The 17,044-nt window shown below is 32.7% G+C and overlaps 1 protein-coding gene across 2 annotated transcripts; it reads left to right on the forward strand.

Annotated features, from left to right (window-relative positions):
* The first annotated feature begins 3,147 nt into the window (after nt 1–3,147).
* On the forward strand, nt 3,148–17,044 carry LOC128181524 (monocarboxylate transporter 5-like). 2 transcript variants are annotated; one of them, XM_052849950.1, is made up of 7 exons: nt 3,148–3,393; nt 6,415–6,436; nt 10,088–10,221; nt 10,569–10,712; nt 11,292–11,435; nt 12,446–13,546; nt 13,934–17,044. In XM_052849950.1, exons 1-7 carry the CDS (start codon nt 3,228–3,230, stop codon nt 14,098–14,100), a joined length of 1,878 nt encoding a protein of 625 aa, XP_052705910.1. In that variant the 5' UTR covers nt 3,148–3,227; the 3' UTR covers nt 14,101–17,044. The 2 variants fall into 2 exon arrangements, with proteins under 2 accessions (XP_052705910.1, XP_052705911.1); XM_052849951.1 differs by lacking the exons at nt 3,148–3,393; nt 6,415–6,436 and adding an exon at nt 10,320–10,380 and having other exon boundaries at nt 10,086–10,221.

A 17,044-nucleotide genomic window follows, 5' to 3' on the forward strand; every position in this document is an offset into this window, starting at 1 on the left:
TAGTTCATATTTGGGCTTGAAAAACCATGTATTTTATTCTATGTATTAATAAATGCCATAATTATCCTTTTTGTGAGAAATTAATATCATATCAGTTATTGCAAATTATTGTCACGAGTGCTCCTCAATAAACATGGCCGAAAAGTAAAAATGGGGGAAAATCCTCTATATAGTAGGTTTTCCGTGGGGGTAATCTGGCTATAAAATGGGGGAAAGCCCACTATATAGTCAGCTTTCCGTGGGGGAAAAACTGCTATATAGCAATTTTTCCGGGGGGAAGAACTGCTATATAGCCATTTTTCCGGGGGGAAAGATGGCTAGGGGGAAAAGGCACTATATAACACCGGTTTTGAACAAGTTTCAAACCAAAACTAGTTTTTGTATTTTTCGGCTTTAAACTGAAACTAGTTTCCGGGAAACTTAAAAACACCTAGGGCGAATTTATTGATCAAAAACTAGTTCGAGTTTAGGTTTATGGTTTGATAATAGTTTCATATCTGTTTGAAACCAGTTGGGTGGTTTGACGGTTTAGCACTAAATGGAAAGTTAGTTTAGAAAAATGGCTATCATTGCACTCGCATACCTACTGGATTTGTTCTTGAAATTTAAAGAAGATAATTTTTGAACTCATCTGCATTTGCATGAAAGTCTTTAATAAACAGTGCAGACAATTTTTTTCCTGGCAATGCCCACATATTAGGTTATTCTGCGAACCCATTGCAAAATTGGCTTTTAACACCATATCAATATTTTGGAAAAGTGAATGCTGCTATATGAAAAACTATATTAATATTTATTTTTCTACACGTGTATCAATAGAGATCATTTGATTCACTCAAGGCGTTTGAAACAAGTTTAAATGACACGGTTTCAAGTGAAATATCACTAATTACGTGGTCTTAGCTTAAAAGCCAGACAAATCTTGTTGATTTCAAAGAGCCGTAGTTGAATGGCCAGCAATGGAATAGACAGGTGAACTTATTAAATGCATTACATGTAGATCTTTCAGTGAGTTCTTTTTTTTCCATCAACCACTTTGAAAGGTTTTCGTTTGCCTGTTGTAAATTGCAAAGGGTAATTCTCAGTGTTTGTATCAATGGAATCGCTAACTTCCACATTATTATTTTTGTCAGTACTATATGCACTATGACAGATCCTTTGAGACACATATGTTTAACGTTAGAACGATACCCATATGCTTCGCTGAGTTCATTCTTTGACACATGTGCCACACTTTTGCAAATAAATGAAAAGTTTGCAAAACCGAATTAAAACCTAAACTAGGTTTTGATCAATAAATTCGCCCCTAGGGTGTAGTTTCGATCGGTAGTTTTAAATCTTTTCAAGATGGCAGAAAAGAACGTGTTCGAAAGAGAATTGTTGATTTTCAAGTGTGGAACATGCGGAAAAGAATTCAACCAAATACAGGAATTCTCTGTTCATATTTGCTGCGAAAGAAGGGGTAAGAAATCAGGTTTTTTATCTATAAAAAAAACTTGGTGAGGATCTTTAAAAATTTTTGCCACGCGAAATTGTTCAGTTTTTCGTACAAAATCACGTGTTTTTGAAGGCCCTAGCGAACTGTTTATCGAAATGGATAAATAAGAATGCCGTTTTTTAAAATTGAATTTACATTGTATGAGTATATCATGGAACAGAATGATTATGTTTTACAAAAGTTTGCTTTTGAATATCGAACTACATGTATTTTGAAATGTACATGATATAGGGCTAAAGGCTTAATCAATAAACAGCTGAGAGCAGTATAAGAATTTTACCCGAAGAAACTTAGAGAAAAACATTTCAATTGACATGAATTCATAAAAGCCTGAAATCTGCTACAAGTCCATCAAATGTTAAGCAAAGAACGAAAGACAGAAGTTTTAAAGATTAAAACAAAAGCCAAATTATAGCTATGGACAAAGACAGCTAAACATATTCCATTATCAGCTTAGAAGTTTTCAAGTAATCTTGTTCCAGATTTGTTCAAACATAATTTAACCGATTCAGCTAAATGTTGTAAATGTTATTACTATAATAAAGATTGTATTCGTCTCTTTCTTCAATGTCCATGTAACAGTTTTACCAGACAGTATCTGATTGGATATATGAATAATCACGACATATCAATAGATGTTAATATTGAATAATTTGGCTACAATTGTCTATCCCTTGATGGAAATATGGTTTTTTAACCAAATTCCTTATTTTATGAAACACACAAAAAGATTTTAGAATGTACAATCGTATAATTTAACAATATACTGTATGCAGGGTTATTTTCGCTTCGTGTAATTTTCGACCATCTGCACTTGCAAACAGTTTTGCCCCGTCACGAATTCGCCAAGATGCAGTTGTGTTTAGAGAGAAATATTTTGAAACACTGGAATTCGCCCATTCTTAAATTAGCCTAATGACAAGAAGGGCGACAGGGGCGAAAATAAAACGGGGGCGAATATTTCCCTGTATACAGTATGTTTTTGTATGTAACTTAGACGTACATGTATACATAATATTGAGCATATTCTATATCCCCCCCCCCGATATTTCCTCCTTTGATTTTCTAACTGTACCTGATTGTTATTCTATATTTCATTTTGTATATAACACTTTTACATTCTGTAATGTCTTTATAGATTATTTAAAAGGTCTTTGTAAAACTACAAATATATACTATTGTTATATCTGTACCTTGTTCTCTTATGGAAGAACTAATATGGGCTACACTGTCTGCTGTTTATTAAATCCATGTTCCATGTATACTTTAATATATATGTATATACATGTATTATGAATAAAATACTTTTCAAACTTGAGAAACAAAACAAAGTCAGTATTTATTAGATCTTTTCAAAATCGATCAAGAGTGACTTTAGTACAATTCTTTAAAAAATATTGAATGTATATGTTATGAGGGGAAATTTTAGGCTAAGTTAAGTGGTGTGAAATTAATTTGCTTTAGATGATTGTCCAGTTATATGTTGTTAATTATTTATCAAAACTGGTTAACAGCTTGAGCAAAAGTTGGAACCATATGAGCAATGTAGCCCATAGGCCTGTATGGAACCAAAACTGATATCTGTTTAGAATCACGTTTACGGTTAAATGCCGAATATTGATTAATTTTTTATTGAATTATTAAATGGCTATAACGTTAGATAATATGCATTTTATATGAATTATTTAAAGTAATAAAATTTTTATTGTAAAGTCTTCAACAGATATCCATGGTAAAGTGGCAACTATTTTGCGACAACCTCATGTCGGTGCGTCTGAAACAGCTGACGAAATCTTACTTGAATTCGATCGATGATCAATTTGTGCTAGGTTACTGTTTTATAGGATGGCAGTTGATTCAAGAAACAGAACATGTTGGTTTCGTTTATTATAAAGGTAAATATGTATAAACACCATGCAAACAGTCACGGGTCTATCAGACAGGCTTTTTGATGCCCTGGTTATTTATATAGAGATCTACCCGGTATTTGGACCTGCGTGGGTTATTTTTTTCCCCTTTTTGTAGACAAGCTAGAGAAAATCACGTATCACTTTAAAAACTCAAATTAATGAATCGAAACAAAGGAAACAAAATGAAACAAATGAACCATATATATTGCATCTGGGACATTTAAATGAGACTAGAGGGCAAGCTATTTAACAATAAAGTATAGGCCTATGGGAAATGATCTATATGCCCTTACTTGATTAATTTGACAAACAAAATCATTTTCTTTAAAACTGACACTCCCTTGAAAAATAGATAAAGTTTCAGGCAATACTAGTAATTGCATGAAAAAATGACAATAACAATTTAAACCGTGAACCATCTCAAAAATCCATAAAACGAAATACAAATTCAAAGCAGAACAACTGAATTGTTTTAACATTGAACCTGTATGTAACTAGCATACAACCAATTCTCACCAAGTGTCATTTCTTGGCAGTGCATTTTTACCTCAATTTATCAACACATAATAGTGAGCGCAGCTCGCCGGCGCTGTGCGCCGGCGCGAAGCAAGCTCTACCGGCAAGGCGTGTGTGAATAGAAAATTCGGACTATTTGCACATTCATTTAACGGATTTTTTTGGCGTCAGTAAATCGGACCAGTAATGCCATATTTAAACAGTGTGCGAAATTAACTTTTTTGTACTATAGACAATCGGTCTACAACATTTTCAAAATCTAAAGAACTGACTGATTTCCTATAGACCAAAAACAACAAAAAATATCATTCTTTATTTGTATTGTAATTTTATTCAGGGTGAACATGGTGAAATAACCTGGTACTTCACAACACAATAGGAACTCTTTCTATAGGACATGGTGAAGGGTGCCCGGCTCTAAACCCACACGCAGTGACATTGCCTTGTAATGATTATTTTGTAATACCAATCCAAAAAACTGATCATATAAAGTAAAGGAAAATAGATACATAAAATACCCTATTCCCTTGAATACTGTAGATAACACGATACAAAAGGAAACAAAAGCGCAGATTCTAAGACAACGTAAGGAAAACTGAACGTCATCATGAATTCCAGGTGTGCAGTCTGGGTTCACGAATGCGAAAACTAGAATAATGTATGACTATCCAGGTTTTTTTCCCAGGTCTAGCACCTTGTGAATACTTCAGTTTGTCAAAAAATGACATGCTCTGAATATTGTTTTTGACTTTTACATGGCATATACATTCTGCTTCTTATCGCAGTGTATTTAAGAAGGTATTGAGTAAAACGTTCAATCGACTAGATGACAGGCTGCGTTCGTTCCATAGACAAGTTGGTCTACAAATATTCGAGTTACTATAGACCGGGCAAATTTTCTATAGATTTTGTCTATCGGTCTACCGTTAATTTTGCACACTGTTAAAATCGTCCCAGTAGTTCCCTGTAATTATGGTTTCCTATTTCACACTCTCACGAGAACAAGATAAAAGTCTATGTACATTCATTGTAAATATACTGCTGAAACAACGCAAAATCCATTACATAAGACTAACGGAGTTATCGCCCTTTCGAGTGACGTCACAATGGATTTCTTACACATTGATCCGACAGAATTTTTCGGCGTCAGTAAATTTCGACCCACAATGCAATTCCTCAATGTCGGTCGATCTCACTAGACTGGATACCATCTCGCGAGAATCAAAGTAGAACTTTTTAGAAACAGATAAATTATGTAATTTCAAGAACATAATGCTTTTAAGAAAACAAAACAGTATATCTCGCGTAGTTTTTTTTAAAAAGAGACAGACGACACTTGACTGAAGTGAACTTTGACGTCACAATAAGGGGAAATTTCTCTAAGTAGTAATTGTAAATCTGCTGAAATATAAATACCAAAATCTTCTCAAAATCTTGCAGAGCTAACGAATGGGGACATTTCTTCAAAGATAGGAAACAGCTGTTACTTGCTCTCATTTGGATGAATGCTCACATTTATTTTATTCACTATATTTACGGTAATTTCCAGGAATGTTTTTTTAAAGGGGGCGTGGCATGGCATGGCAACATCATTCAAAAAATCTTCGCAAGCAAAAAGAAAAAGAAATTCTCAAAATCAGGAAAATTCTAATCCGGGTGAAGAATTGGGAGTGCGTAGTATCCTTTAGCTCTTTAGCTGCTCAATAGTGTCTTTATTTTCACTTCCATTTATTACATGCTCCCGGGGGATCCATTTTCCTTATTATATGATCAGCAAATTTTTTTATACGTAAATTTGATTTTTTTTAAACGGGGGACTCTGTGATAAGTCAATTGTTTTTATGTAAGTTTAAGAAAAATGTCTGCTGCAAGAAAAGAGGAAATAAACTGTAATGTACATTATGTTAAAATCATTATTATTCAACACATTTTATCCGAGATAAATTTTATATATAAATAGATAACAAAATCTTATGAATTATGAATAATGAAAATTTACTGGAAAAAATAGGCATGTTTATTTTATTCTGCATTCAAATTTATTTACTTTACGTCGCTACTTTTATTTTTATTGTTTTATCATAATTCAATCATTATTTTATCACATGCTGCGCTCGCCCCAACGGTCGCACCGTAATACATATTAGTATACATGAAAAATTTAATTAATGCACTGTTCAAAGAGAAATGTTACTTGGGGAGAATTGATCACACACCAGTAGATTTATAGTCTGTCCCAATTTTTAAATCACTTGTAATGCAATAAGATGTATATCTTGAGCAAACAATTTAAGAATATAAAAGCAAATTTAATTTTCAGAATTATACATAAACTTATTTCTATGTCTGTAATAATTCATGCAAAAGTCATTAATTTACAATCTGTAGTTCATAAGAAAGTGTGAGGATCATTGTGACATAAAAAAAAATCTGACCTCTTCACCTGTCAAATGAGTCACTCAGATTAATGAATGTTTTGCTCTTCTATAGGTTCATATCAGGATCTGGACAGGTAAGTTAAAGAATTTCAAGACCATGTTTTATTTTTTGAACTTTGATGCAATATGTATTTGAACCAAAGTTTTCATAAAATTTGTATGGCGGTTTAATCATCAATTAAAAATCAAAGGTAACATTTAGTTTCACTCCTCTTTGTGTCAAAAATGAAGATATCTGATTTTCAACTGTTTTACATGTGTCTTTCTGGGATGACAAAAGCTGACCCAACAAAAATAAATCATAAATGCATTAAAATGTGTCTTTACCATTGTCACCTATATTTTGTGACCTTAAAGTAAACACTGTGTATGGGAAGTGTTCTGCCCCAGATATTGTGCCCTGTGTCTGTAAGCAAGTGCATACAATGTATATATTAATTATGTAACACTCTTTAAATCACATGAGTCACTCAGGTGACCTATTGCCATTGGTCTTTGTCCATTGTTGTGCATCGTCTGTTAACAATTTTACATTTTTAACTTCTTTTTGAAAACTACACGGTCATTTGTTATGATTTTTGGTTTGAAGCATCGAAAGGATAAGAGGAATTTAAATTTTGAAATTTATGACCTTACCTTCAGGCCCTATGGGTTGGTCAAATATGCAGAAGAAATGGCCAAATTAAAAAAAAAATCTTCTCTACTCCCACACATGTGAAAAAAGCACCTAAATGCATGATTATAATGTTTATGAAATCCTCTGACTACCAAATTTATGAATTTCATGGCCCCTGGGTAAGGGGCTCAGACCCTAGGGGGTCCAATATGGCCATGTTATGAACATTTGTTTTCCCTTGGACTGAAATGTTACATTTTCATTGGTTTAAACATAGCACGTGATTGCCTCATATATCTCTATATTTGTTCTGTGAGAAATAATATTAGGCAATATGGCCGTCATTGGTAGACGTTTCGCTTACTCATTTTGACATTTTATAGTATTTTATACAGAAACTGCATGCCGTAAGTTCTTAAAGTATTTGGAGTAGTTGCCCTTTGAAATTCTTTAAAATTAGAGTAGTTGCCCTTAGAATATTGACGTCACATTGTTTTGTCTGGAGCAGAACAAAATGGCAGCGTCGAAATTTGCTCAAATCTTTGCAGAGGAATGAGAGAAAACATTTAAAATTGAATAGCAACAAAACATTGTAAGTAAACATGGGTGAAGCAAAGATTTTGAAAGAGTATTTGAAAGGTGACATTGAAAATTTTGAAGAGTTTAAATGAGTTAAAATGGACGAGATGTAAGGCATCTTGTACATGGCTTTGCGTAGATCATCGCTATTTGTGAATAAATATGTCGCTTGGAAGTCCTCGCCATCTATGAGATTGAACAACCCAATATATTTCCGTAGTGTGTCAGTAACTAACCTAATAAGTAATAATAGTGAACAAATCTCACAACATTTTCAGATACAAACTTTTAAAGGCCTGCAGGTCTCTTTTTACCAAAAGTTTACAATTTTTGGCCTCTGGAGCTTGGGTATAGATAATCCAAGATTCCTTTAACTCTTGCTCCCTTTTATGATTTAATGTTTGCAAACATCCAAAATGAAGCTTTAATTGCAAATTTGAGAGTTTTTGAAATTTGAGGTTTATCTACAGGCTATGGTACTCGGATGACTGTGAAGATTTGTGTGCTTCTTGTTTATTTGTAATAACCTGCATACTTAACTTTTAACTTAATAGATTACACAGGAGTCTGTATGGTTTTTAGCTCACCAAGACGAAGTCAGGGGAAGCTTATGCTATACCCCGGCATCGGCGTCCGGACCTGGTGATAGTTTTTGTTGCAGGTCCTGTATTTAAGTTTATTACTTGTCCTATCTTCACCAAACGTGCATGGATGATGCATCTGGACCTACTTATGGACTTGAAAGACTTGGATTCTGAACCTGAATCCTGAATTTCAGATTTTGGAGCAGGTTAAAGTTTTTGGTGAAGGTGCCCTTTGATAGCAATATCTAAGTTACTGGTCCTAGCGTCACCAAACTTGCATGGATGGTGGGTCTTATGATACTGATGCACCAGACAGGCTTGAGTGCAGAATCTGAGCCATAGGTTCCAGATGCCGAAGAAGCTTAAAGTTTTTAGATCTGGTTTAAGTTTTTGGAGCAGGTGCCCTCTGATCATAGTTACTACTGGTCTTTAAACTTCACCAAACTTGCATGGATGGTGCATTTTATGATATTGATGCACCAGACAGGCTTGAATGCTGAATCTGAGTCATAGGTTTCAGATGCTGGATAAGGTTAAGTATTTTGGAACAGGTCACATGTTTAATAAATAGCAGTACTATTTTAAACTTGCATAGTTGATTAAACTATAATATAAATGAATTGCAGAGGTAGCTTCGGATGCAATTTAAGCCTGATCTCCATTATCAAGGATGCTAAAAAATATATCTTAGGTATTATTGGTCCTAACTTCACCAAACTTGCATGGATGGTGTGTCTTATGATACTGATGCACCTGACAGGCATGGATGCTGAGTCTGAGTCATAGGCTTCGGATGCTGGAGGAGGTTTAGTTTTTTAGAACAGGTCACATTATAGATAATAGCTTGCACAGTTGATTTAACGATAATATAAATGATTCGTAGTTTACTTCTAAAAATTTTTTAAGTTTAAATTATTTGATGTATTCATGCATATTACAGGTCAAATGTTTTATAATTGTGTTAGCTAAAATGACAAACAAAATCAAATTATATTGTATCATATGATCCAATACCATATTATGTATTAAATATGATACAGTATTATTTAATATGATATCATAGCTACTATACAATATGATATCATGATGTACAATATTGTGATGTATTATGTGATATGATATTGTATCATATAACACTATTATGTATTGTTATACTTTCATGTTAAATACTGCAATCTGACTGGTTAAAACGCAGTTCATAATCCTTTCTATTACCCTCAGCATTAGCAACGCACTTAGCAACGGGTAACATTAAAAATTGTTACATGCGCGAAAATTATGCGCGTACGGTTCGCTGTAGAATTCACGTTATTCCTATATAAAAGCAGTAAAATTTTCTTAAAAATTTAGACATTCAGTATAACAAAATAAATAGTGCCTGTTTGGAGGATAACAGTTGAAATTGACACCCCTCGAAAACCATTGTCAACCTCCGCTTCGCGTCGGTTGACAATGGTTTTCTCGGGGTGTCAATTTCAACTGTTACCCTCCCAAACAGGCACTATTTATATAATATTGTATTATGCGATCAAATACAAAAATGTAAAACACAATACAATGTCATATCATGTGTTACAGTATCATATCTCATCATTATTTATTACAGTATTTTATTGTATTATATGATATATATTGTAAGTATGATAGGATGCAATATTGTATTTTATATTACATGTATTGATAAACATTGTATCTTGAAATACTGTAAGAAATGAACATATGTTTATCATACAATTTTTTAGCAGATGATATATGATATTGTGTCAAAACAGTATCCATGACTATCCAAGATCATAAAGTATTATTTTCATATAATTTGATAAAGGTGGTCTCATACAGGTGATGCCTCATAAGGGTGATGCCTCGTCTCGGTGAGCTTTATAATCTGTGATTATGTATGTTTAGAATTTATGTCTGGTAATTTATGAAACTCTTGTTGATATTAGGATGCAAAAGGAGAAAAATCATGTCCATGGAGTCAATGAAAACCTGGACAAAGGTCAAGAGTCAGGGGACAAGGACACTCCCCTAGTTTATGATGTTCCGGTGGACCATGGCTGGGCCTGGGTCATTTTATTCAGTAAGTACATAAATGTTTGTATCTCTGACAATATCACTCAGCGTCCATTCAGTATTTCTATCATTGGCTTTGTTGAACCCACGGTTTTGATTGAACAGGTCACATCTAATGGCCCCATGTCTGGCCCCCTCCTACTGATTCAGACAGCTGTTGAAACTTGTATGTAGTCTGAAGTTAAATTTGTTCCACAATTCATTTGTAATTATATACATCATATATTAAACAAACTTGTAGTACTTTATTCAATAAAAGTTCAATACATTAGATTTGATTGCTCTTTTGTCCCTCTACATTATCTCTAATTAATATTGTCAAACAAACTGCTTCCATTTGTTCACTGTTTTCAGGTACTGCCACTATCTCCCTTTTTGTGATTGGAGGGATTAAATCCTTTGGGGTCCTATTGTTGGAGTTTGGCAAGGTTTACCAGATTCCCAAAAGTCAGCTGACTGTTATTCAGTCCATCACTGGCTTCTTCTTTCTCTCACTCAGTAAGTTCAAGATCTAAACCTAGAAATGATTTGGGTGCTGTTTCAAGCTGGTACTTCTTCAGCTATACAGTATTTCAAATCAGTAATCTAAACAGACACAGCTGAATCAATCAAATTTGTGTGGTCAAATTATTTGTGGATTGCCAATTTTTTTGATAAATTCATTAAATTGCTTCTTTATAGAATGAATAAAGACTGTGTTTATTGATTTGTTGTTGACATTTGTTAGTGATAAAAGGTACCAACAGAATCTGAGAAAAAGGGCCCCAAAAAATATATAAATGATTTCAAATTAGATGCACAATTTGATGAGGAGATTTTATTCTATTCAATTGTGTGGTCCACACAGGGTTAGTTGATTTTGATCAGTGAAGTCCTGTAGAGCTCTCTTAAATAAATGATCATGCAACCACAAAATCCAAGAAAAATAATCCGAGTCCCCCATGAATATTTCAATGACTCCACTGTAGGTGTCAACACTATACACAGAAATCAACAAAGAGATTTTGATTTTAATTCAAATTCTGTAGAGCCCCAGATTTGTACATGTATCTGACAAATATACATATTTCACTTCAGGTCCCTTTTCCAATTGGTTATGCGATCGGTATACTCACCAGAGAGTTATTTTTGTTGGAGGTCTGTTGACAAGCTCAGGATTAGTTCTCAGTTCCTTTGCACCTTCCATAGAAGTCATGTACTTTACTTATGGGGTACTCACAGGTAAGCTAGTGTTTTAAGGGTAGTAAACCTCTGATAAGAGAGATAAATTCTGTTACAGTTAAACAAATTCAAAAATATCAGAATATTTGTTTAATCAGTTTTCAGTTACTTAAAGGTACAAAATTTCCAGGTATGTAATGTATGTCTAGTATATCCTAAACAATCAGCAATTGCCTTCTTGCATTGATTAAACCCGAAAGTAGGTCATTATATAACATTTTTGAATAATTAGTTATCTTGTTATGTCACAAATAAGATAATTTTATTACTATGCCCTGAAAATTGCTGAATCACACCGGAAAAAGTTATATTGCCCTCCCGGAAAAAGTTATATTTCACAGAAAATGGTTATAGTGCCCTCCCAAAACTGTTATATCACCCTCCCGTGCAATCATTTTGCATAATAATTACGTCGGGTTCGAAATTTAGCTAAGCAAACAGTTCCTCGAAAAAAAATGTCATGACAGTGTCTGCTGTTCAGAGAAACTTACTTTAATTGTTTAATTTGAATAATTCTATTCTGTTTGAAAGCATCAATCGATATTTTGCAAGAAAATTGATTTGTAAGATGCATAAATAATTAAAATGCACATGTTAATGAGATAAATATATTCTAATAATAAAGATTTTTATTTTAATAATGTTATATAACATATACTACATGTCTTCTTGGGCGACAATACCAGAACATTTGTCCCTTGGTGACAGGAAAGCCCTGGAGTTTTATGTCGCCCTTTGCCTTCGGCATCGGGCTACATAACACTCCAGGGCTTTCCAGTCACCTCGGGGCAAATATTCTGGTTTATCGCCCTTGATGTAATATATGTATAATATCTTACTATGATACCAATCTACTGTAATTAGAATAATTATCATATTTGAAAAATTGCTCCTTTACAATACACTGTTGTATAGCTTATCATATTAGTCAAATGTAATATTTTTACTATATTGTCTGTAATACCTGTAATGAATAGCATGAATGTCATGGTGGCTCTCTTGTGTTGTAGGTTTTGGCTTTGGACTCAGCTTTCCACCAAGTGTTGTCATCAGTACACGTCAATTCAACAAAAGAAGAGGAGTGGCAAATGGAATTAACATGGCAGGGGCTGCAGTGGGGGGCATATGTGTGCCGATTCTGATGCAGTTTCTGATTGATAGCTATGGTTTAAAGGGTTGTATGCTGATTTTAGGAGCGATCATGGGACACATATGTCCATGTGCTTTATTGCTCAGACCAGCGCATAAGTATCCACTAGTACAGAAAGAGGCTCAGCAACTGCTTCCAGATAAAAACCTGGAGAAAAATGTGAATAATTATCATTGTTTTCATGACACGACAGAACAAGAATTACCAGAAGATAAAGATTTAAATACAAAGGATGCTCAAAGGGGAGGCATGAATGTAGATCATGAAGTAAGAGTACAATTGATTAAGAATTCAGAGTACAATAGCCAGTCTTCTCCTACATCCAAACGACACCACAAATCATCTGAGAGCGGTTCACTGGGAGCTAGTATCACTGCAATATCATCTATTTCTCTATCCAGTCAAAATATTCCAAAGGAGATTATGCTTGTAGAAGAGATTTCTCCCAAGGCACAAAAAAACAAGCTTGTCACTTGCTGTAAATTTTTCCAAAACTTAAACTTCAGCCTGTTCAAAAGCGTTAATTTTATTTTGCTTATGTTGTCCTTTTTCTTTCTGACATACAGCTATCACTCTATTTTTATTATCCTCCCATCTTATGGGCGAGAACAAAGCCTTTCGATCCATCAGAGCATCTATCTGATTCCTGCATTTGGCAGCGTTGATGTCTTGGGTCGTTTAATCGCTGGGTTTATCAATGACAAATGTGTCATACGGAGGAAAGAGATTTTCATCCTGTACATCTTAATTCACGGTGTTGGATACCTTCTTATTCCAACGTTTAAGGATTTTATCAGCATTTTGTCTTGGTGTATGGCATTTGGAATTTTCACTGGTGGGTTCAACGGGACGTTTGTAATCATACTTGTGGATTGTGTTGGGATAGAACAATTGGCAAGTGCCTGGGGCATCAGTTGTTTAGTTGTTTCAATCTCCATGCTGATAAATCCAGTGCTTTCAGGTAATAATTTTTGTATTTTACGAAAAAAATCACTTAATCATTTTAGGATACAGTTAAAAGTATTTCTCAATGAAAAATGACAGGTTTTTGACAGATTAGCAGATTCTTATTCTGTTAAGACTAATCGTTTAGCTTATTTTGACTCTTTTTTTGGTAAAGGGTTACAATAAAATTCTTCAACAGTTAACATGAATGAAAAGAACATTCATTATAATTTGTGTAACTCACAAGCTATAACAAAACAGATAATTTTTTGAACCAGCATGGAAAAAATGTATAAACATTGCCAAAAAATAAAAGTGATATATTTCCTTATAAATTTGCAGAAATTTAACTATTATAAATGTTTTGAGACGAATAAAAATGGCGTTTTCATGTCCTGGATAGGTGGACTCAAAGACATTACTGACTCCTGGTCAGCTTCCATGAGGGTGGCTGGCTCCTTTGCCATCATTGCAGCTTCTCTTTTGGCTATAGAAAACGTCATAGCGAGATTTCAGAGGAGGAAAAGCAACATTGAAAAAAAAGTCCAATGTGATGAAAATGTATCCTGAATTCGTTCTTTTACAAGGTGCCATGAAATAGACTTTTAGGTTATCATACAACTGACGTTTTTTTGTTGTTAATGATGTTTTTGTGTATCAGATTTTTTTTAATCACAATATTATTGTATTAATCAAAATTGACACCATCTTGTTGTTGTTGCTTTTGTTGACTTCAGGTTTTTGATTCACAATATTCTATGAGTATTGTTTGTATCCAATTGCAATTTAGAAAACAAAATTGCAATTTGTTATTTGTTAAGCATGCAGTTAGATGCTTTGAGTCTAATTTTTCATAAATCAATACTCACAGGGGTAAATATTTTTTTATATTTCATTGCACCACATAGGATGTTTTTCTTCTAAGTAAAAGATGATGCATGTATTATGTACACCCCAAATATCAATCATTTCTCAATTCTAAAAAGCATGTAACATTGCGCTATTTTAGTGCTATTTTGTTAAAACCACTGCATTCAAAGTTTTTGCCCGTAGAATAACTGTTAGCGTATTCATAATTTCAGTTCAAAAGAATTTTTAAAAATGTTTTTGAGTCAGTCATTGAAATTACTCAGTGACTCATTAAGTTGATTTTCCAAGATTTAAACAAATTATATTTTATTAATGTGTGATTAAACCTGTGTATGCTTCTAGATGTACCAGTAGAAATTCATGGAGTACTATATAAAAAAAGATGATATATGATATACAAATTAGTCTTCTTCTATGAATGCTATCCCCATCTATAAACCATTTAATGCCTCTTGACCATTTCATAGCAGCTTTTTCTTAGCATGTATATGTTAACTTTTTATTATGACAATAGGAGTATATATTGTTATCTAGTATTTGAAAATACGCCATGAAGTTTGATTACTTGTTTATGCTTAATACAAAACTGTTGAATCTCACAGATACTAGTTTACGAATATTATAAAATATATGTATAATACACTCGCTGTAAAGATCATTGATTTTCCCAAATTAATAAATCTAATGTTGTTATTTATTATTTTCCTCAAAAAGTATTCATTGTGAGTTCAAAAATTGTTAACTTAGATATCGTAAAAATCTTTAATGATTTTTGACTTTTTTTGTTGCTGAAATCAAATTTCATGTTTAAGTTAGATTGATTGACAATTTCTTAATTTTAAATTGATTATTACTTTTGATAACTTTTGTTCTCAAAATTTGTCCTATAATTTGAATCTAAAACACATGTCACAATTTATTTCAATTTATTACAGTTTTGTGATTTTCCTATACTTTTTCCAAAACAGAAAAATGCCTCAACCTTTTGAAATAGCCCCCCCCCCCCAAAAAAAATTACAATTATATTTATACATGCTTTCTAACAACTACAATCCATATCATTTTAATGTTAACATTAGAGGGATATGTGATATAAAAATAAGGGAATATATGATATACAAATTAGTCTTCTTCTATGAATGTTATCCCCATTTATAAACCACTTAATGCACTCTCTTGACCATTACATAGCTGCTTTTTCTTAGCATGTATATGTTAACTTTTTATTATGACAATAGGAGTATATATTGTTATCTAGTACTCGAAAATACACCGTGAAGTTTTATTACTTGTTATGCTTAATACAAAACTGTTGAATCTCACAAATACTAGGTTGTAAGTATTCTATAACAAAACGTGGTGTCAAAAGTAATAACTTTTTATTGAATCTCTGTTTTGTAATAAATATTGATATGAATCTCTGTTTATATTTTTTACCAATATTGTTATCAATCTTTGTTTTTATTTTATAGTTTGATGTGGATCTTTGTTTATATTTCAACAAATATTAATATTTTAATATTTTACTTGTACTTGTATACTCGAACAGGCACAATAATTTTGCAGACAATTATTCCTCATCTATGCTGTATATTAACAGGGAAATAGAAATGACGTTGGCAAATTTACATCACGCTAAACAAAAGCCCACTAAATAGCATACATGTACATACTGTATATATATAACACTTGTTATAAAGATTATAGATTTTCCCAAATTAATAAATGTAATGTTCACTTGTAATTTCCTCAAAAAGTATTCATTGGGAATTCAAATATTGTTAAGTTAGGTATCGTACAAAGTTAAATGATTTATGAGGGTTTTTTTTTCCGCTGAAATCAAATTTTATGTTTAAAATATCCCCAATGACTTAATTTCCTATGAGCTTTTAGTTAGATTGATTGACAATATCTATTTTGAATTGATGATTACTTTTGATGACATTTGTTCTCAAAATTTGTCCTATGATTTGAATCTAAAACACGTCACAATTTATTTCAAATTTATTACAGTTTTGTGATTTTTCCTATACTTTTGCCAAAAAAAATTGCCTCAACCTTTTGTAAAATTACAATTCTGTTTATACTTGCTTTCTAACAAACACAATCCATGTTATTATAATGTTAGCAGTAGAAAAAAAGGAACTTTTATCCTTGCCATCTGGTAGGTCTAGTTTTAATGACAAAAAATGTGTCAAGCATGTATTTTCGTCAGATGCTTTGATGATTGTTTTAGTTTAAACAGTCAGAATCCGGTGTTAAACCTTAGCAGCTCTCAGATCCCTTCCCATTTGCAGCATGCTCTTTATTTTGTGCATAGCTGCGCCGCTGTTGATAGGATAGAATATTTATTTTAATAAATGAATCTCTCATTTTGTTTCTTAGCATACTCTATAAGATGACACAAGTTAGCATGAAGGTGATCCATATAAGTGGTGCTTGTATTTATGTGTTGATGTTTTTTTTATTTTTTTTATTCATGACTTTAAAATTTACTTGAATGATGTTTCTTCAAATGTGCTTGTGTAAATGAAATATAGATTTGAATGTCATTAGAAATGTGATATTTTGAAAAGGAAAAACAAAATAAACATGGATGTTGTTTATACTTTAAATGTTGATTAATAAAATTTCATGTATCAAT

The sequence above is a fragment of the Crassostrea angulata genome, chromosome 4 (genome assembly GCF_025612915.1).
Source record: "Crassostrea angulata isolate pt1a10 chromosome 4, ASM2561291v2, whole genome shotgun sequence".
Lineage (NCBI taxonomy): Eukaryota > Metazoa > Mollusca > Bivalvia > Ostreida > Ostreidae > Magallana > Magallana angulata.